The sequence below is a fragment of the Alosa alosa genome, chromosome 1 (assembly GCF_017589495.1).
Source record: "Alosa alosa isolate M-15738 ecotype Scorff River chromosome 1, AALO_Geno_1.1, whole genome shotgun sequence".
Taxonomy (NCBI): Eukaryota; Metazoa; Chordata; class Actinopteri; order Clupeiformes; family Clupeidae; genus Alosa; species Alosa alosa.
Genome location: NC_063189.1, coordinates 39,579,036 through 39,602,517, shown reverse-complemented (window position 1 = coordinate 39,602,517; position 23,482 = coordinate 39,579,036). Strand labels below are relative to the sequence as shown.

The following is a 23,482-nucleotide window of genomic DNA, read 5'->3' as shown; positions in this document are numbered from 1 at the left end:
CGCAATTGTATAAGTGACTAGGCTTTTAGGCTACGGGAGGAAGTGTAGTGGTTGCAGAGTGAAGATGTTTTTCACGGGTGTGGTTAAAGGTGTGAAAACGGTAATAATACAGTATGTACAAAATAATATGCCTGACGTTTTCGTGGTGTAGCTGAGGCCTGAGAGATAGACAGGTAGCCTACGTGGAATAAGGAAGCCTACGGTAGAATGAGCGGGAGAAAGAGTTGGTAAGTCAGTTAACGATAGGTTGGCCATACGTTCGAATTTAGGCCGGACATATGGATTTTAAAAGCCCTGTCCGGCGTCCAGTGCAGCCTCAAGCCGGACGCTTATTTGTTCTCCTTTTTTGGAGTTGCGCTTGGCATCTAAAATCTTTGCTCGGACGCAGCATCGTTTCACAAACTATGGACGCGAAGACTGCTGGTCAAATTATGTGCAGTGCTTCGCAATCAGGAGGAAATACTGTATATGTTAAGTTGATCTGTTTGCATCTTTCCAGCGTGTGTTGCTGGCCTAGCCTAGGGAAGAAAATATCTGTCTAAGTTATAATAGCCAACCTGTAATATCTGCCAGCAGCTTGCTTGCCAGCGCTAGGCCTACTTCGCAAAAGTTGTGAAATATAACCGCATATTTTTTAAATGTCGGCGACTGCTACATAAAAAAAAAAACGTGCGTTCATAATACGTGCGTGCTTGAGATGAAACCAGCAGTTTTTAGCAGGATCATGCGAGGAGGTAGCCTAGAAATCTAGATGCGCCCCTAGCGGCAGCAAATTGCTGCCAGGGCTAGTCTAGCAACTCTCTGTTGGCTTGTGAGCTCCAGAAATCGAAACTCAATCAGGCCAATGAAATCGTGTATAGAGTCGTTAGGTGGGCTTAACATAAAGATTGATGGCAGAGTTGCAACGGTTTGGCTTGAATTCCCTGCTACTTGAAAACAAATAAGATGGATGTTGCTGTTGTCGAACAGTGTGACACGAGTTAAGCTTTTATTAAAGGAGAATTCCGGTGTGATATTGACCTAAAGTGTATTGAAACATGATACCGAGTGTGAACGTATGTCTCATAGCCCATCTCGGCTTGTCCCCTGCACTCCAAAATCTGGCGCTAGTTAGCCGATGCTACCAACAGCTTTTTCAATAGTGGTGCTTTGGCAGATTCAGATTCCAAAAATAATTCAGTGGAAATGCATTTATTCCATTTGCTGCTACTGGAAGAAACTGGAATCCATGCATTTCCACTGAATTATTTTTGGAATCTGATCCCTTATCATACCTGTTCATTCTTACTCGTTGCTTCGAATTATCGCGGACTAAATTCAAGATGGCTGCAAACGCTAAAACTTCGTGGAAGATACTGTCTGTATAAATCGTCTTGTAAGTAAACTACCAGTGCTTTTTCAAAGTTCTCAATGTCTCGTTTTAAATGTCAGGGCCCTCGGAAGTCTACCAATGAAGTGTGGAGATACATTGAGCCTCGTAAATGGGTGTAAAACAGTGATTTATTTGCATGTCTAGCCCAATGCCGAAGCACCACTATTGAAAAAGCTGTTGGTAGCATCGGCTAACTAGCGCCAGATTTTGGAGTGCAGGGGACAAGCCGAGATGGGCTATGAGACATACGTTCACACTCGGTATCATGTTTCAATACACTTTAGGTCAATATCACACCGGAATTCTCCTTTAAGTTGGCAAACGTTTGAACTAGCCAACTAGCTCCGCTGGTGGGAAACGCATGGGACTCATAGCGCTGCCGCTGTCCTATTGCGTGCAGAGGGAATTTGAAAGACAACTGATTATCCCGCCCCTCGGACTGAGCACTGCGAACGGTGAGTGCCCAGATCCTACATTTTAATGTGGGTCTGGCTCGTCAGGCTAGCGAGGAGGACCTGTCTCTTAATTAATTTAAAACAAGTCAATGGTTTTACAATGTTTCAGTCAAGCTTTGGTTGGTTTAGATACAACTGGTATACAAAATGTAAAGTAGTGAATTAACTTTAATTTGCTGTGCTGCATATTGGACAATAGATGCACATAGTAAATTATATAAAGTAGGCTTATTAAAATATGTAAATAGCTTAGTCTAACTTTGAAAAAAATATTGAAGGGAATCCAGTCTAGTGCATGTCTTTGGCAAGTAGCCCTAGGCTACTACAGACACAGGTGAACAGAAGTCAGCCTCAGCAGTAAGCAAAACCAAATATGTACAGCCAGCTTCAAAAGCAAGCAGCCCAGACCCTAAAATTGGGCATTTATAGCTGTGAAGGTAATTCAGACACAATTATTTTTCTTTCGCCAAAATATATTTGGTAACTTCTGTAGACATCCAAAATGGGGTGGGGGTTAAAATTAGTAGGAAAAAAAAACTATTGCATAAACAGTCATATATATCTTTTTGCCGTGGTATAGTCTTAATTTTCATTTAGATGTCATGAAAAGGTCTTAAATGTCTTTAAATTTGCACTTGGAAAATGTGCAGATACCCTGAGAAAGACCGTTGGTTAGCTAGCTCATTTAAAATATCCTAAACTTTTTTTGACCCTGCCTCTTAAAAAAAATCGGAATCGAGAATCGTTAGGAACCGGAATCGAAAAAAGAAATCAGAATTGGAATCGGAATCGTTCAAATTCAAACGTTACCCAACCCTATTCATCAACTTGTAACAGGGTGAACGCCACTTCTGCATTCGCTTTACTGCCCTCTTCCTGAATTTCCCCTTGGGGATCAATAAAGTATCTATCTATCTATCTATCTATCTATCTATCTCTATAGGCTATAACAGCGCTATAGAAGTTTGCCAAATCGGGTATAGTGGATCTGTAGTTTGAAAGAGACATAAGAAACTTCAGAGAAAACCAGCCATGCAACTTTCAAGAGCGGCACCTTCACCTCCACAACAAAAGCATTTGCATTAGCAAACATTTGCATTGTGAACAGGGGGGGGTAAGTCGCGAGAAGTTTGCTATTTACAATAGCAGAGTAACATATAAATACATCACGACTCTAGAGCAAGGTCTACACTTGCCTAGAATACTTAAACATGCATAGTATACCTTTTACTAAACTAAATTACACAGCAATATAGACCATACATTTATACAAGTTACTAGTTCTACTGGGGCAATGAAAAAATGACCTTGCCTTGTGGCGCTCAACAAGGAATGCTAAATGTGAGTGCAATCTTTTCTACTGAGTAAGCTTAAAGTTTGTACAGATATAGTAGACTGGTACCAAAATTGAAAATTGTGCTTATTTAGGAAGCCCAAGGCATTTTTGAGACAAAGTTGGCAACCAGTCTTATTTTGTCAATTTGGGTGTGCTGAATTCAAATCTGCAATACAAGCTCTATCTGACCTCTGGTGACCTCTAGAGGTCATTGAACTTTGGGGCTGTAAGCGTCCCAGCTGAACCCAGTTTCTCAGCTTTACAAGCAATGAAATATACTAAAATGATGAATTAAGTTAACAAATGGACTTGTTTGGTAAAATTTGGGGTGCTGAATTCACTTTTATTATTTTATTTTACTGTCCCAAAGGGAATATGAACAGACAAAAAACAACTGCCATTCCATGTGCATTTCACATTTTTCCCCAAAATGGCCACCATGAGAATGGCTAGGCTGTGACATGCTTAGTCTGCTTCTTTTCGGCAAACATCAGCAGAAGTGTGGCAACGACATGCAGCAGTGCACTGCAGCTTGTATTTTTTGCAGTTGCAGTTCTTCCTTTTACACTGTGTAGTACAACGGCATATAACAAGATTGATAACAGCCTGAGGCACAGAAGGAAGGGAAGTAAGAACTGGCAAAAGAGCCTCTTTCTCAATTCGCCAACCCATAGTTTCCGATGGAGGCAGTGCAGGTCCTTGTTGTTTTGCTTGGAGCCATACAGCTGCTTGGTAGTGTGCCCTCTTGATATGAGCTTGAGGCTAGACTTGAAGAGGCAGACACCAGGATGGTGCTCCATTGCACCAAGAGCCAGGCCTCTGCCATTGTTGTGTCTTCAAGAGACACAGAGGTCTTGGTTCTCCTTTTGGTCCATTTTCCCATCAACTGTGATAAAGTATGGATGAAGGCAGGCACCTCGAAGAAGCAGAAATTCATCCCAATTCACGCAGTTGCCGCAAAGCTTGGAGATGCTCTGCTCGTTACCCTGCCTGCCTTTCATGCTATCACAGGATGCGATACTACTTCTTTCTTGGCACACTAAAAAAAAATCCTGTTTCAAAGTTATCATTGAGCACCATAGCCTTCTGAAAGAACTTGGCAAAGGTGACCTAAGCAGTACCACCTGTGCTGATGTGGAAGCCTTAATTTGCAAGGTTTTCAAAGCTGGCTCATGCACGTCATCAAACAGTGCCAGGGCCTCCCTATTTGCTCAGGCTGTTCCTTTGGAGAGATTGACCCCAAGCCATGATGCATTATCATTCCATATCAAGAGGGCACACTACCAAGCAACATTCGGTAACACTTTATAATAAGGGTACATAAATTATCATGAATTCATGCATAAATTAATTCATGATTTTTTTATTACTTCATTCCTTAATATCTCATGAATCATCAGGAATTGACATGAGTTCATAGTCTGTCATTCGTGACCTCATACATGAACAACACCTAAAGTATTGGGTACGGTGGACACATCATTATGAATTATGATTTATTAAGTATGATCATGATTATTTTATTTATGTCATGTCAACAATTTCTGAAGTAATGCAGAAGTCATGAATTAATTCATGCATGAATTCATGATAATTCATGTACCCTTACCGTAAAGTGTTACCCAACATTCTTTACCAGATAAAACCCCGTAGGCCCAAGCAAAGCCAAGTCATGTGTTTCTATAATAGACCTTGTCTTGTCTTTTCAAATTACACATGCAAGTCTGTGTAGCCTTGTGATGGTCAAATATTGCTCAAATGTTTGTTCAACTGTGCCTTTGGTATTATGTATTATGCATTGGGCATCAGGCCATTCACTCTCCTTGAGTATATTCATATATTGTGGATTTTTCTGCCATTGTCACATTCTCAGAGTCAGAATTCAGTTTCGTATTCAGCAAATTATATGACACCTTCTACAAGCCACCGTCTGACACATTCTATGACACCTTCTACTGTAAGCCAGCGTTCATGCACTGCTCATGCACAAGAAAGTGGCTTCTGCAGAGCTGTACACTCCAATGGCCAATGAACATGTTGATTCAGTAGCATAGAAAAGCAGAAGTGTGCATCACCACATCACAACACAGTGTGAATTTCCCACTCAGCTCACCATGTCAGAGCTCACTCCTTCATTGCCTCTTTATCACAAGTCTATTAACCGAGAAAATACAGAATACCATGTAGAAAGGACAGAAACAGAAAATGACGTTCCACTTTTTTTTCCTTTTTTAAATATTTATTTAGAGGATTGACCTAATTATCTTAGAATAGAATAATTTAAATGTGTTTTTTCTTTCATTACTTCTGTGTGTGCATGTGACAAGCAGACACAAGCTCTGCAAAACAGTAGCACTGACCTTTATTTTCATGACCACATGTTTCTTTATGTTTATTTCAAGCGTGTGGTGTCACCTTATCTCATCTGTGACTCTAGCTAAGCTGCATCAACTTCCTTTAGCCTATTTCTTTTGATGTCAGCGTGGCATGTCAACGCCCCAGAACTGCTTACAGCGTTTGAAATAAATGTATAAATATTATTCTAACTGTACAGGTCGAAATTTTTAATGGATTACATACACTCTAAATACATTATATGGACTTGCTTACACACACTGAACCTTAAACACCGTTCTCTCTCAATCTATTAATTAAATTCTTCTAAATCTTTCTTCTTTATACTTATAAATAGTGATAGGCCTACCACCTTTCTACCTCAGGAACGTTAAGCAGCTAAATGCCATTCCACTACATGTTTTACAAAGTATTATACAGCATGTCACAAATAAAATTGTTGTATCCTTGTACTTTGTCTTTGTTTATCATCCTATGTTCTCACCAAACATGGACCAGTCAGAAATCGAATTATGTCTCCGATCCTCCATCCAACTCCTAGTGTGCAGGTGGAGTCAGTCATATTTTTCACACTAACCTAGGTTTAAATTAATTCGGTGAGCCTGCCTGATTACAATGCTACTTAGGCTACTTTTCCATTAGTAGGGCTAAAGTAAAAACGAATAGGCTTACGCTAACAAACGCAATATCATAGCAGGCCTAGAGCTAAAACATATTTCTTAAAAAACTAAATTAGCAAACCCCATTAGATATACTTGTGACACAATAGCCTACATACTGTTGTAGAATAGCCTACCAAATGCTTAATAATTATTTCACAGATGAATCGATGGATGCGATCAGAGCTGTCTAAATGGCTCTGGGTTAAACAAATATTGTCTTGTGATAGGCCTATGCCTGAGCTTGGTCTGGTGAAAGCCAGACTATGTGTTCTAGACATAGGCATTCTATCAATGCTATAGCGCCGAGTTTCATTCCAATCAATCTACTCCTACAGTCGGAACTGGAACATTTTTCATTTTTTAAGGGCCTAATCGGTCTGACCTATTGTCTGACTCTGTGCAACATAATCGCGTGGGCCGCTAAAAAGTGTAAGCAATAAACAAGTAGACTTCACGCGTGCAAGTATGTGGTTAGGTGGGCGCAGTAGGCTACCTTTACTAACACCATTGCACAGAAGTTCAGCTTCTGTTCTACACAAGCACACCGCTCTACACAGCCCACCTGTGGTCAATCTACAAACAATCTAGCATGCAAAAGCTGCAAGTTGCGTACAATGATACCATGAGAATCCTCCTAAAAGTACCCAAAGGGGGGAGTGCCAGTCAGATGTTTGTCACTCTAGGAGTGAGCACATTCAAAGCACTTTAAAGAAACTTAATGTTAAAATGTATCTGGAGGGATCTGTTAATTGTGGCACTCTTGAATCTCATTTTGAGCTGCTCCCGCTACTCATCTAGTCTGAGGGTCCACTGGCTGAAATGTATATGTAAACTGATTTATATTCTGTGTAATTTATCTGTCTTGTCTTATGTGTGTATTTATGGACTTGAGTCTGCTTATAGCCTATATATGTCCAAATGTGTTACGCCTTCACGTTACAGAAAAGAGTGGTGCGCTATGCGCGGGCTGCTTGTGGTGTAAAGGTTGAGGTGTGGGGTGTGTTGTTTTTGCTTTCAATAATTGTCTGCTGCACATTAAGGTTCAAAGATGATTTTGGTTGTTTCCATAGACCCAGAGGCAAGACAATTAGCCTATTAATCAATGAAAAGGCATACATGACATGTTGCATTATTAGACCACAATTTACATTACATTCAATATTTCAAGATGCTGGATTTTTTTATCTCCATGAGCTGTAAATTGTAATTATCGAGAATAATCAAGATGAAAACAAAAAAAGCTTGAAATTAATCTAGATTTTATGAAAGTTCCACTTTTTTAAATAAATTATGGGAAAATGTTAACTTTTCCATGATATTCTAATTTTGGAGATGCACCTGTATTGTTCTTAATGCAACATCTTGCTGTACACATTAAAATGCTAACTAAATGCATGCATCTAAGTAACAACACCATCTACAATCAAGCCTTCAGGCATGGCCGTAGCTACCATTGATTACACCAAGGTCATGTCCTCGGTATTTATTTCTTCAAGTTTCGTTTCATTTATTAAGTACCAATATCCGACGAGACAATTACTGTATCCCTGCATTAAAGCTGCAGTTGGCAAGATTTTTTTGATCATATTCACTGAAACCGACACTCTGCTATGACAGAACAACATAAATCAGCTGGTTTTAGAAAAAAACCCTGCACTTCTATCTCCACCTAGAGCCTGTTATTTGTTTAGCAAAAATTCACAGCTCCCGGTTCTTCTGGTCCAATCAGAGCAGGGCTGTGTGAGATCTGACTGTCAATCACAGTCTGGTGCAGTCTGGTGTGCACTGACGAGCACAAACTCGATGAGAGGGTGCTCAGTGGTAGAGGGGGAGGGGCATGAGAGGTGTAAACATTCAAAATTTTGGCCCCTCAATTTGTCAGACTTGCCAACTGCAGCTTTAACACACCATCACGTAACACGTCGTTGCTACCTCTGACATGTCAAAACGGAAGTAGAGTCGACTCGGCTATCGCGGACTGTGTGTAGGCTACTAAACAAACGCAACGCAGCTCACATGAATACAACAGGAAAGCCCTGCAGCGCATAGTGAACACAGCTGGAAGGATTATTGGTGCTTCACTCCCCTCCCTGAAGGACATTTACACCACCCACCTCACCCGCAAGGCGACCAAAATTGTGAGTGATGCAAGTCACCCCGCTCACAATCTGTTTGATCTACTGCCCTCTGGGAAGAGGTACAGAAGCCTGCGCTCCCGCACTACCAGACTCACCAACAGCTTCATACACCAAGCTGTAAGGATGCTGAACTCTCTCCCTCCTCTCCCCCCTCCACCCTCAGCTACATAACATCCTGGACATTGGACCCACAATGGCCGCCTGCACTACTCCACTTGCACACTTGCACACTTGTACACTTTACAACTTGTTGTTGTTGTCCTGAAAACACAACACTTCTGCTGCTCTTACATAACTTGCACCACTATGCCACTTTCTTTCTTACTTAGGTCAAACAGAACTACCCAAGCCTTTTATTGGCCTGACTTTGCACTAGTATTTTATTGACTGTCTATGCACAATTTCAACCAAATTTTGCTGCTCTTGTTTTTTCATTATTATATGTGCCCTCTTATTTACTTATTTACTTACTTTTTTGTTTACTTGAATGTTATGTTTGTCTGTGGACTTAAATTGGTAAAATATGTCTTGTCTTCACCGTGGGATAGTGAGAAACGTAATTTCGATCTCTTTGTATGTCTGGAACATGTGAAGAAATTGACAATAAAGCTGAGTTTGACTTTGACTTTGATGAACTTCAATACTCGCAAATCCATTGTCCAGAATAAAATAAATTTGACAGCCAGTAATCTTAATTCACCTGACCTGAACAAAGGCTGCAACAAAGTTAACGTTTGGAAAGCCAGCAGAAGTTGAGCAGACAAAGAGAAGGAGGGAAGGTGAGGAAGGTAATGGCTGAATACAATGCACTGCACTGAAACTTAAGCTATATCAATGTTATATAGAATGGATAATTAATGTTGTGATGGATATTATCTCATAGCCCAAACATAACATTGTCAAATTATATAAATGAATGGCCAGTAATTTAGAGATTTGTTGTTGTAAGAAATCCAACACAGGAGACAGAAAGCAAGTAGTTGAGGAGAAAGAGGAGGAGAATAGAGGGAAATGATAGGTGAAGGCCCTCCCAGGTGAGTGAGAGTCAAGATGTGACACTCACTGTGTCCGAAGGTAGCCTACAAACTCTGCAGCCTATGACCCTGCAATTTATAAATGCAACATTCCCTACGCTGATGTGAAGAAGAGCATTCTTAATAACAGATGGAGCAGGGTCCAGTAATATCCAAAGCCAATTTGTAAAAAAGGCTCTTGAGGTCATGCCACGCCTTACAGGTGAATCTAAAAACATAAAATATTGTGAAAAAGTGTGTTGGATCAAGATATAAACAAAACATGTTATAAAATGAATAAATGGTTCTATGTCATTGTTGGCAAAAGGATTGGAGGGCTGGGAAGAACCCCCGGGGTGCCCAAAATTTCTAGCGACACCCCTGACCTCGGTATTTTACAAATCCTTGCTACGGCCTTGCCTTCAGGTACAGTAGACAACAACAGGACCTCTACTTCCACATCTCATCTGTGTACAAAATATAAGCCTAACTTTCCTGGACACAGGGCCGGGTACTACGCCCCCCTATGGCCACTAGAGAGCGACATTGCATCACAACAGCATCAGGCCAACAGTATAGCCTCTGCTAATCCCTGTGGCAAACAATTGTAACTACACCCTGTGTTTTGCATTGCCAATAAAAAACACCAAGATTCTGGGGTGTGCTCATGTCCCATGTCCCAGAGTAGACAGTCTTTGCTCTGAAGGAGGAAATAGATTTCTTACTGCAGAACAGAGCTATCAGACTTGTCCCAGTGGTAGAAACCCAGTTCGTTTTTTACAGCCACTGTTTCATTGTGCTGATAAAGGAAAGGGCACTGTGACCTAGACCTACAGGCCCTCAACAAGTACTTACGCCAGTTTACCTTCAAAATGATCATGCACCGTCAGGTGGTGCTTCCATACGCCAAGGAGACTGGTTCACCACAGTGGACCTGAAGGATGCATTCTCTCATATCGCCATTTCTAAAACACACAGACGAATTCCAGTTCCGCCCCTTTGGCCTAGCATTTGCACCTTTCAAATGGGACACAAAGCTTGTTTCCATGACTGTCATCGCCTCCCCAGTTTCATGACCTCTTCATGATCACAGTAATTCTCCTTGGCATGCTGCACATGAAGCATTTTCAAAGGGTGCTTGCTCTCCCTTTGTCTCCCTCACGCAGTGATTACCTTGTGAGAAGAGTCTTGATAATGCAGCACTGCATCTCTGCCCTGGCGGTCCCACAATTTTTTCACCATGGGTGTGTCAGTGGGCAATGTTGTGATGCACAAGGTGATGACAGATGCATCACTGACAGGTTGGGGAGCTGTTTTCGTGGGAAAAACAGTGAACGGAGTGTGGTCATCAGCCCAGAATCTGTTTCACATTAAACTTTCTGGAGCTGTAGTGCCTCTTGCTCTAAGACATTTCCTGTCATATCTGAGAGGTACGCATGTGTTGGTGTGCACAGACAACATCATAGTGGTGGCATACATAAACCGGCAGGGTGGCACCCGTTCCCGGAGCCTGTATAACCTGGCCAAGTGGCCATGTCCCTGAAGTTATGGAGGGGCTGTTATGGAGGGTGTCTGAACCGAGGGGTGGATCTCGTATTGTCAGAATGATTTGGGAGTGGTATTTGGGAGCCACATTGATCTATTTGTCTTGCAAGAAAACATGCAATAATCAGCTGTGTTATTGGTTCAGACTGTGCCCCAGAGGACAGATGCATGAATGTACGCGTTACCCCAGATCTCATTCCAAATGTGAGAGAGGGGAGGCACACTCAGAATCTAATCGCTCCGAAGAGGCCAGGGAAAGCCTGGTTCGCGTAGATAGTGGAGCAAGCCCTGGCGCCTGCTGCTACACTGGGACCTGACTCAGGCAAAGGGAGAGATTTCCCATCCCATACTGGAGAATACTATACTATACTATACTATACTATACTATACTATACTACTTTAACAACAGGGGACCGGTGCCCTTTCAGCCATTTCAGCTCGTCATTTAGATTCTACAGTAATGGTGATCACCCTTTTGGCCCTTACACTCCCTTTAGTTGTGATTCAACTAAATATAAAAAAGTGTCCAAATGGATCCACCAGAGTGAAATCAAATATGCAACTGTAGAAGTAGAACTGATGTCATAGCAGTATTGTACAGTATGTGGTGGGTTGTTCGAATTTTCTTTCCTGTGTAAGTGCTGAATCAGAGATTTTGTTCAATTTTGTTTTTACAAAAGCAAGAGATTTGTATCTGCTTAAAGGACAGTCTAAGCAGTCTCTGGTCCTCCATCCAACTTCTAGGTGTGCATATGGAGTCAGTCTTCTTTTTTCATGCTGACCTGTTTGTATTTAGGCTATAGAGACAATTAATATAGACCATATCACAGCACATGATTTATTATCTGTAAGTAAAATATACGTAATACTTTCTGCATTGGAGAAAATATAATGTTTTCCAGCAATTTACAAGGTTTGGAATGCAAGAGCCACTGTATACAGCTGTGCTATTCATGTGTGTCCCAAACGTTCATTTTCTCGTATTTGAAAAAAATGCCCAGATCCGTTTATTGGGTGCCACGGATGTCTATCAAATGTGTCTGTGCATAGCTCATCATCGTCTTGCTTTCCCCCCTGTTCTGTGATTGGTTCCCTATCTCAGGCGAACATTTGCTCCATGGTCTCCAGGCTGCCTTAGCAGCGTGAATCAAATCGCGCGCAAGGCAGCATGGGAACACCCAGGCTATGAACCAACCACTCCTATGGGATGGATCGATCCAGTAGACTACCAGAGTCAACGCGCGACATTTGAATTCATTCTGGATTCGTTGAGCCTGGCTGACTACCCTGCTACTTACTTCTCCATTTAGTGAGTATTATTTTTTTTTTTACTAATAGGCCTACGCTAACAACAAATCTAAATTCTCGAAACGCCTTACACACCTTTGTGACACCATGCCTACTTTTGTTGTAGGCTACTACTGTTGCCTACCAAATGCTTCTCTCGCGAATGAATGGATGAATGAGAGCAGTCTAGCACTTCTCATTGGTTCTTAGAGGGGTCGCCAAAAATATGGGAGGGGTCGCGAAATGCCTTGCAGTCCGAATTATAGAACCCTAGACCAACACGTTTAAAACCTGGTGTGTTTCCATTCTGTTCCTATGAGTGGAGACTCTGTTTTATGCGAACTCAAATCTGCGCTTAAGTGTGACAACAAGCAGCGTTTTTGCCACAGGAGCGCAAGTACATATGATGAGTGCGAGTAGTTATCCTTTGGAAAATAATAGGCTAAATTAGATTGTCAAAGGCTGCCATTGACATTAATGCCTTTGGTGTTGACATGTTCTGCCTCCGCCTCCAATGCCTAACTAGCAACTATAGCACCATTTTCAAAGGAGAAACCAAATTTCGTTGGTTGGAGAAAAAGCGGTCACGAGCTCCTTTCTATGTGATATCAATGGCGATTACAGTAATTGCTTGCACCTCCAACAGCATGGCATACCCAGTTACCGCCCAAATGCCCACAAATGCCAGTGTGTTTGTGTGAAATAAGTAGCCTACGCTTGCGCAGGTATGATAGGCGGGGTTTGACTTGAAATCCAGGTTGGCCTTTTTTGAAAATGGCTGCTCTCAGCTAATTTTCTTCTCTAGTATTTATTTTATCCGTGGAATTTACGTTGACTGCAGAGTTCCCATTATAGAATTTTATAGAATTATAGAATTTAGGCTTTCTATTTCAGACATGGAAAGCTAGGGAATATCACTGGGGTTTGTAGTAGTTTAAATGTACTTGCCAAAATACATTAATACAAAAGATATTTCCTCACAGCATTTGTGTTTATTTGGTTATTATTTTTCCCATTACTGCTTGCTTAATTGATTAGTTACAGTAGCCCTATTTCCCACTCAAAAAAAAGTCCAAAAGACTGTAGAATGCAACCAGCAAGTCAGGGAAAGTTAAGAAAAAGTAATGGAACTTTACATTTGATTTCGAGTGGGACCCCGTGAATATGTCAGAGTCAAATGTATATTATTATAATTTACAGAATTTTCTTTAATAATTCAGTTGTGTTGTTGGTCTATAGCCTAGACTATATATGACCAACTGTGTTAGTGTGTTAGATCATTACCCTACAGAAAAAAGAGTGGTGGGCTGCTTGTGGTGTAAAGAAGGTCGAGGTGGGGTGTGTTATTTTGTGCTTCCAATATTGTTTGTGCAAGTTTCCACAGAGATAGAGGTAAGACATTTAGCCTATTAATCAATAAAAAGGCATGAATACCTTACTGCATTAATAGACCACGCCACATTAGGCAGGACACTTTTTGTTATAGGCCTACATAACTAGTTTTAATCTTAACATTTATTTTGATTATGTTGATTGTAGGCCTTTATGCAATATTGGGAAGTAATACATGGGGTTATGTATTTACAATAGTACCAGACCTTATCTCAACTGAAATTGAGATTGAGTCTAGACAAGGTTCATTTACCCGCCATTTCTAAGGGACGTCACCAACGGGCGCTGATCAAAATGCCTCTGGACCAATTGGAACCAAGCAAAGAAGGAGATGACATATGCAGAGCAATGAAAAAAAGCATCTCAACAAACAAGCATTTTTCAACCCCCAAAGGTTCGTCTGGGTTTTCCCAGGCTTGAAGTCCCCAGCATTCCAGTTCAGCTTGTACAGTTTTCAGTCTCTGGCTCTGATGCTGTTGCCCCAACAGATGGCAGAAAAAACAATTGGACTCGCAACAAGAACAATAGATTACACATTAAGACTTTTCTCAAGAAATAGAGCCTACTCCAACCTTTATTTTAAACAGCGTCAATGTTGCACCTACAGTCCAGTTTATTGTCAATATGAGCGCGAAGGTATTTGTAATTATTATTTGGGCAGTATTAATTTTAGCAGACAAAACATGGCTGTTATAGGTCCTTTGACACAAACAAAGATAATGTTTCATAGGCGTAGCCTGAGACGCAGGGTGGTGGTTTGTTGTTGGCGTTGTCTGTGGGTCTTACAACAACATCACATAGCCTGACATAACTCTTCCATCCACAGCTAAAATAAATATAGTACAATGATGATGTAATCCAAAATATTCAGAATATTATTTATCTTGAGTAACATTTTTTAGATTACATTACAAAATACATGTTAGGGCATGTATTCTGTAATCTGAAGAAGAATACATTTTAAAAATGACTTTCCCAACTGTGTTTTTATGGTCATATGAATGACAGACACCAAAACAATTGTTGTTTCCATCTATGTCTTGGTCCGAGATGGAACAATTGCAATCCATGTAAATGTAAAAAAAGCTTTAACACCATGACCCCATATGTACTGTAGGCCTACCTCCTAAACGTGTTGATGCGAACTGTTTTATGGTTTGCAAGGTTTTTGCATGCCTTTGAGGTAGATCACTTGATTTTGACCAAAACTCCTCCCTAAAGCTTTGATTGTACTGCAACATAATGCTTTGCATAGACTGATATGAGTTTAATTGTTTAATAATTCTAATCCCTGTAGTTGTGGTTTCTTTATGACCTATTTTTAGTGAACTAAAAATGCTTAACCACACTGACAGGAAATACCCACATATCAGCACAGACAGGCTTGCATTTCCTGTTGTTTCTTACGCAAGGTAGTATGTGTGGTCAGGTTTATGTTTGCATATAGTTTAGCACATTGTTGTTTCACGTGAGCATCACTCGATCATGTGCATAGGGGTGCTTAGCGTGGGTTTGATGTTGCAGGTGTCACCACAAAAATAAGCATGACCTTTTAGTAATCACCCTGACTGCCTACTGCACGCGAGTCACACATTTCCTTTGGTCACCTATTACTTCTTTTGCAGCTTCATGTTGAGCCAAATGCAGAGCCCTCCATCACAAAGCCTTCTATTGCAACCTCGTCAGATGGACTTTTCTCTTCGTAAACTGTTTCTGCTGGCCTGTGTCTTCTACACAGGTAAGAGGAACATCATAATATTAAAAACTTCCTGGCCACTTGTGGTTATGACACAGATTAACTACTAATTTACTATATGATTACCTGAGCAATTGTTTTTCCCCTATGAAGCAGAAAGGAGGGAAATCAAACATCAAGGGATGAATCTACAGTATAATTATTTTTTTCCTCTAGGAATATCAGGATTAGAGTTAGTGAGTTCTGTTTTTAAATATTCTAATAAATTCAAGCACGACTTCAACATGTGTGAGATTATTGCATTGCTTTGTGGTAAATTAGTCACTTTTAAAAACAAACACTTTTAGCACATTTAAAAACAACAGATGTGAGTTTACTGGAGTGCTTTACACTCAAGGCAAATAGATAAAGCATTTACACATGATAGAAATAAAGAAAGGAAAATACAAAATTAATAAGATGATTAAATCCAAAATCAAAGCTGTTAAGAAATAAATGAGGAAGACCAATAAATCATGTGTATAATTATATATTATAAAAATGAAAAGTTAGTGTAGGAAAAAAATCTAAACAAATAAATTAAGAGAAGATATAAAATACATAAATTAATTAAGATCAAATAAAATAAAAGATCTTTAAAACGTAAATACCGGTACACATTCATTTTCACATAAAAAAATCAAATGTATTTTTATCCAAAGCTGCATAAAATTGAAAGTTTGGGATTTACAACTCGGGCTGAGAAATTATCACGTGGCAATGCAGCCACTGCTCCACATGCACAAACTTAAACTAAACAGAATCCGAACTATCAATAGTGGGACAAGATTTTATGTAAGATAGGAAACTGTTCAAAAGTTTGGAGGGCACCAGTGAAAAAAGTGAGTAAATATGTGATGATGACCTAAGTGACCCGGAGGGCAGAATATGGAGCCACAGACCAGTGACATGTTTATCTTTTTAGCACTTTTTTCTTGGTGCTCAAAGTTGGCTTAAGTGTCACCTTACATTATAATATACACTGCCGGTTAAAAGTTTGGTGTCACTTAGAAATTTCCATTCCACTCCATTGTAGACATTACTGTATACCAGCTGAGATCAGTTGCATTGTTTTTTAATCAGGGCAGCAATTTTCAGATTAGATTATGTGCTTACATAATTGCTAAAGGCTTCTCCAATGTTTTCTCAGATTAGTAAACAAATTGTGCCTTTGGAACATTGGATGAATGGTTGCTGATCAATCTAGATATTGCATCAAAGATCAGCCATTTCTTTTACAACATTAATGATGAAAACAAGGACATTTCTAAGTGACATGTATGTAGTAAGTATATATACTCTTTTGATCTCGTGAGGGAAATTTGGTCTCTGCATTTATCCCAATCTGTGAATTAGTGAAAGGTTAAAGGGGTTAGGTCCCTTGCTCAAGGGCACTTCAGCCGTGCCTACTGGCCGGGGTTCGAACCGGGAACCCTCCAGTTACAAGTCCGAAGCACTAACCAGTAGGCCACGGCTGCCCACAGTTCAAGGAACATCTGTGCAATGCATATTACAATCATCTTCAGACGACCAGGTGTAATATTTAAACAGATAATGTTCGCATATAAGAAGCAACTGAAAACAAAAATCAGCGGAAATCAGTGATCTTAATGTTCAAAATCAAATGTGATCAAATCTCAATAGTGTAGTCAAAATCTTGTGAATAGGTAAAAAGTTTTGCTTTCACCTCAGAAACTAGCTTCGGCCAATAACCTCTGGACAACTTTTATGCCACTCTGAATATAGTTTTGCAATATCATTACACATGGTCTGTGAGTTTCATCACAGTATATTTGTTACGCCCGGCTCATGGCACAACACAAAAAAGGCTGACAACAAATTACAATTATAAATAAATTATATTTATTTAAAGTGAGCTAGAATGAACGATAATGTCTAGGGGTGAAAATTAAGTGCATGGATGCGTGTTGGTCATATGTAAGTGAGTAGAAGTGGTTTGCAGTGCAAGGGATGGCACTGATATATACTGTAGGCCTACACCGGCGCCAGGTGAGGCCAATCTCCCTTAATTAGTCTCCCCACTGCAAGCACAACCTGCCCGTGTGGCCACCACGGTTTGACAGGACCTGAGAATGTATTAGAGTTACAACTGTTTGACAGAACCTGAGAATGTATTAGAGTTACAACTGTTTCTGTGTTCCAATTGTCCCAAGTCTCCCCTTTGTGAAGCTAATTGTAATTGAAGGTTTCAAAAACAAAAAGTAAAACATTAAAATCTATTCTGTATTTCACTGGTAGCCAATTCAGCTGAAAGAGAACAGAAGTAATGTACTGTCATTTCTTTGTTCTAGTCTTTGTTCAAGTCGGCTTTTAGCTGTTTGAAACATTTGCAATTTCAAAAAGAAAGTGATATGGGTTCACCATGTAACAAATTGTAGAAATCCAGCCAAGATATTCCTAAAATGGCAGAAGTTGGCACCATCACTTACTTATTTGTCAAAATCCAGTGAACACTAAATCAAATTAAAACTAAATTAGTTGGTAATGGATGATCTCATGATCATGAAGTTGGTAAAGGATGTTGCCACGGCTGTAATTACCTACGGCTAAAGTACAGCCATGGCGATATCCTTTACCAACACTTCTCCAACTCGTGTCATATTGTGGCTTGTTGTTGGATTTTTCTTTCCCATGTAAGTACTAATTCAGATTTATTGTTCATTTTTTTCCACAGAAGCAAAAGAAGATTTGTATCTGCTTGAAGGACATCATGTGAAACTGGACATCCAGGGTCATGAGCAACTTAGGAGAGAGAATATAGATTTTGTACACTGGATTTTCCACAAACCATTTGTCAGATTTTATCCTGTAACAGAGAGACTGTTTTTACTTCCAGACTATAGGCCTAATGGCACCTTGGAGTTTGATTCTAGAAACTTCTCTATGAAATTGAAAAACCTTCAGAAAAATGACAGTGGGCTCTACAGAGGAGAGATTGGTACTGAAGATAAGATCTTGGTTACTGAATACTCACTCTCCATCCAAGGTGCGTTTGCAAAGTTTTACAACTTTCTTTTATTCCTGTCAAGTTAAAACTCACACCAACATCACTAGCATTTTTTTTTTAATATAAAATTCAGTCATGGAAATGTGATGAAATCTGTTCCAGACATGGAAAGTCAAGGAATTTTTTTCATTAATGGGGCAAAGTCATGGAATATCAGGGGATTTTGTTTTAGCAGTTTAAACTTGCCTTATACTTGCAAAAATGCATTAATGCAAATATATGTCCACACAGAATTGGTGTATATCAGGTAATTAGCTTTACTGCTCGCTTGAGTGGTTGTGGTTAGTCCAACTTTGTTTATTCAATGCCAATTTATTTATCTCCCACTCTAAAAAAAAGTCAAAGATTCTTGAACGCTACGCAGCTACTCTGAAATCTTTGGTCGATAAATTGTGTGAGTCATTCTATATTAGGTCATGGACATTCAGGTTTGTCGTTAGGGAAAAGTCATGAAATTTTACATCTTACATCCCAGAGTGGGAACCCTGAGGCTAGCTTACACAATACTACTGGAAACTATACTCTGGTGCTGTTCGACCTCATTATATGGCTTCTCAGAATGCAGCATAAAGTTCCATTGACTTGAATGGACCTTCCCAGCATTCAGAGGTCTGCTTCGATAAATGTATGATCGGCATCATTTACAACAGATTTTATGCTTCTAATACACCACTTTGATATCGATCCGGAACTAGTCAGTTTAATTATCACAACAGAACTTGTTCTATGTAATGTAACGTTTTTTCCAGCAGAAACAAAAAGGAAACAACATATTTAAAAAATACTTATTGTGAGAAGTTTCGTTTATAATTTTGGTAATCTGATAAGCACACACAGGAAATGAATTGTGTTACTTTCATTGAAATTAAAACTACTGTGTGATTCGCTTTGGACAAAGGCGTCTGCCAAATCCCATAACCATAACCATGTATCATGGTTTGATGTTACCTGTGTGTGTGTGTGTGTGTGTGTGTTTTCATCAGAACCAGTCACAACCCCAAACCTGATGGTAGACTCTAACTGGTCCAGCAGTGACTCCTGTAATGTCACCCTGACCTGCAGTGGTCGTGACCTCTCTGTGACCCTCATCTGCAACGGCAGCACCTGCATGCACGAGGGAGGAGCATTCACTGACCACAAACTGATTGTCATAGTTAGAGATGACAACATTCTTTGTAACTACAGCAACCAAGTTAGCTGGAGTGAGGCTGTGTTAGAAATGGGAGAAGTCTGCCCTTTTTACATAGGTAAGAAAAATAACCTTAACAAATAATATAAAGGAAGAAAAAAACATGCTTTTCATAGATTAGAATAAAGTATGTCTACAGGTATAAAGAATCACTAAGGGGCCCTATTTTCGCGACGCAAAACCTGGTGGAAAACAGATTATTATCCCGACGCAAAGTTCCTGTCATAGACTATTTTATTGAGCAACGCGCCAAGGGGTGTGGCAATTAATGACCTAATAAGGGCTCTGGCGCATTATCTAGAAATCGCTATTGTACACTACCTAAAACGCATTGCGCTACTGACCAAGGGAAACCTGGTCAGAAATCCGTGGCGAGTTGTTTATAGGTTATTTTAAGAGCGCATTATCAACAGTGTCAGTGATATGGGCAGGTGCACAACGCACCCTGCTTCTCTCATTCACAGGAACGCGCACCAGCGCACATCCATGCAAAACATTACAAATTACACGATCACAATGGGAAACATAATTAAAATAAAGATATTACAAAATACATCTTACAATGAGTAGCTATTCACCATTATTAGCAAATTGATAATGATGGTTAAGTGATTAACCTATTAAGCACAGCTGAAGACCCACTGTCACGAGATGTAAGCATGCAACTCCTGCAGGATAAATGTCCTTAGGGTGTTTTTTTTATTCATTATATTACATTTATAGTCATTCAAACATTATTGGGGTAAGTGTTGCTTTTTTCATGCTTGAAATGTTTTCGATGGTAACCTATTGTCAATCAATAGTGAAAGTAACTGTGTATAACTGTTTTGTCGTTGACTATGAGACTATGGTGAAGTTAGTTTCAGTTTGCCTATAATTATAAAATAATAATACGTTTATTTTATATAGCGCCTTTCTCAAACCCAAGGTCACTTTACATAGTAGGAAGGCAAGGAAACACAACAACAAACAAACAAAGCAATACAACAAAGACAAGTTATCTGTATGGAGCTATGTGTTGGGTGTTGAGAAGTGATCATAAAACAAAAAGGTCTGAGATGTGCTTTGAAGAAAGGAAGAGAAGGACAGTCACAAAGAGGTTGGGGGAGGGAGTTCCAGAGTTTGGGGGCCAAGGCACTAAAGGACCTGCCACCCAGGGTGGAGAGTCTGGAGCAGGGGATAACCAAGAAATTTTGGTCAGAGGATCTGAGTGAGCGGGAAGGAGTGTAAGGGTCAGGAGGTCGCGGATGTACAGTAGGGGGGAACAAGGTTGTGAAGGGCTTTGAAGGTGAGTAGTAGTATTTTGTATTTGATCTGGTAGCCAGTGGAGTTGATGGAGAATGGGGGTGATGTGTGCTGATCGTCTGGTATGGGTGAGAAGCCTGGCTGCAGAGTCCAATGAGTTCAAATAATAGACGAGTGCAGATGCGTGTAGGCTATACTCTTGTAGGTTTTAGTAAAGCAAGTGGAATACATGTTCCATAAGGTAGGTCTCGCATGCAAGCAGGTTCCTTCAAATGCCCCGGTGACCATCAAAATACCCATGCGCTGTTTGAAGTTGCGCTGCTTGCTGTTAAAGGGAATGACAGATGTCCTTCTCATTGGTTTAAAGGATGCTATGCCCAAAACACACCCATGACTGATTAAGAAACATAAGGCCCACCTTCTTGCGCCAAACGCTGGGCGTTTGATAACGTTACATAACTAAAACACACCCAATGTGCACTGGACAAATTTCTTTAGACTTCTCGCTAGTGACCATGCGCTTTAGACTACCATGATAGGGCCCTAAAGCGGTCACAGTTTTGAATGACTCATTGGGAATTTCCGAAATTAGTTCCGAAATCAGTTACGGAGTGCACTCGGGTGGGAATCACCCTCATAGCTAAATCAAGTTCCCTTGATTAGCACATACTGCGTAGGGTATGATACCACACTCAGGTTTGGGACAAAATGCACTCTCCCTAGCGGAAACAGGTTATGATGTAACCATGAATTTGTTTACGGGTGTACTCACATGGAACTCACAGTTATATGATGCATTCTCCATGATGTACAGTATTAATTGACGCACAACCGCGACAAGTCACCAACGGTGTTCACTCTGAGTTGGAGGGTTTATAACAAACTACCACTTATCAGTAATTGGTTTCGGATGGCCCTTAATATGATGGACCCTCCGTGTGAGTGTGAGTGCGGTTAGGGAGAGGGCGAAGTAACTAGTTTCGGAAAGAGCCATTCTGTTCTTCAGTATTCAAGTATGCATGACTATGACAAGTATGCATGACTATGTTGAGAGTTGATCACTTAAATATTGGAATTGAAAAGAAAAAAGAATATGTGATGCCCATGGCAAAAAAGTAATATGGTATTCATGATCAATGATTGATGATGTTAAATTGATGTTACTGTTAGTACGACTACAACAACTAATAATTGTTATTGTTTGTATGAAATAAATAATATTTATTTATTTATTATTTATATACACAATGACAGAAGCTATTGTATTGCAGGACAAAAGAAGGCCTCCTCAGAAACTGAAATGTCATCATGGTGCTTGATTGGCATCAGCTGCTCTGTGGGCCTTACAGTTTTTACTGCTTTTGCTCTCTTGATGTTACGCCACAGAGTTACGACACAGAGAAATAAAGGTACCATAGTTTAGGTGTCATTGTCATTCACCATGTTTGGAAATCAAACACTGGGCAAAGTCCCCTGGTAACCAATAGGGAATAAGCCCCTTACTTCTCATTACAACCACAATCTATGCTTGAGTCTAACTACTTTTGTTCAATTTTTTAGGTGGAAATGCAACAGATTACTATTCTGAGGTAGGTATTTGTTTTTCATATGTATATTATTTGTGAAGAAGTCATATGTGTAATATATATATATATATATATATATATATATATATATATATATATTTTTTTTTTTTTTTTTTTTTTTAAAAATGTTGGATGAAAAATATCTTACAAGTAGTTGCCTTTTCTGATTCTCTGTTTACAGGTTGCTCATCCACCGAATCAAGCAGAAGCTCAGACCCTCACCCACAGCTCTGCATCCTCCCCCTCCCAGCATGTTTTATTCAAGCAACCCCACCAGGATGAGGGATTTTATTCTCTTTTAAGGCTGTAAGCTAAGTCTGCCCCCTGCTGGCAGTGTCTTTCCTGTAGACCTTAGCAGGCCCTCCTGCTTTTAAAAAAACATATTGTGTCATAATGTGCCATTGAGAACAGTTGTATTATATTGTAGATGAATGAACTAACTGAAAAACAAAATGTATATAATGTGTTTGTTTATCTCATATTGAGTTGTAAGCAAGGGCGTAGGTTTGGTCTCAGCTTTGGTGGGGACACATTCACAACTCCTGTTGTCACAATACCAACATTATTGTTTCAATACCAATAGCAAGTGAAGAATCTCGATTTCGATACTATTGCGATTTTTTTATTTTTATTTTATTTGGTTTGTGTGATTTGTGAGATCATTCACATCAGTGGCAATCATAGAATTTGATTGACCCTCCACATACACACACATAGAAAGTGATGGTTGTCATAGGCTATTTTGGAATTCATACTATAAAGGGGCAAACATGTATGCTGAAGGGCAAAGGGAATATCACAATGTTTTACTCTGGCCTTTTATGGAATAGGCTATGTATTGGCAGACAGCCCTAACTTACCGTTGTCGTTGACACGTCGTCGGGTCGTGCTGGCTGTCGGAATCAGCAGCACAAATGAGTTCGCTAAAATATTGGTGGGGACAATTTTGTCATCTTAAAATATTGATTAGGACTAGTCCTTAGCGTCCCACCCTAAATCTACGCCCATGGTTGTAAGTTTAATGTACAAATATGTAAATATGTGTGCATGAAAGTATTCTCTGCATTAAGTAATGCCAACTATTATATCAGTGGGCAGTACAGGCAATGAGGTGTGAGCCAACAATAAAAAAAACCAACAATAA

General features: G+C 39.9%; 1 protein-coding gene across 1 annotated transcript; it reads left to right on the top strand.

Moving 5' to 3' along the window:
- Window positions 1–12,092: 12,092 nt before the first annotated feature.
- LOC125298979 lies at window positions 12,093–22,833 on the top strand. Its single transcript, XM_048249988.1, has 7 exons — window positions 12,093–12,185; window positions 15,181–15,293; window positions 17,986–18,297; window positions 19,302–19,565; window positions 22,024–22,161; window positions 22,313–22,341; window positions 22,520–22,833. The coding sequence occupies exons 2-7, from the start codon at window positions 15,185–15,187 to the stop codon at window positions 22,646–22,648; spliced, it is 981 nt and encodes a 326-aa protein (XP_048105945.1). The 5' UTR covers window positions 12,093–12,185; window positions 15,181–15,184; the 3' UTR covers window positions 22,649–22,833.
- Window positions 22,834–23,482: the final 649 nt, after the last annotated feature.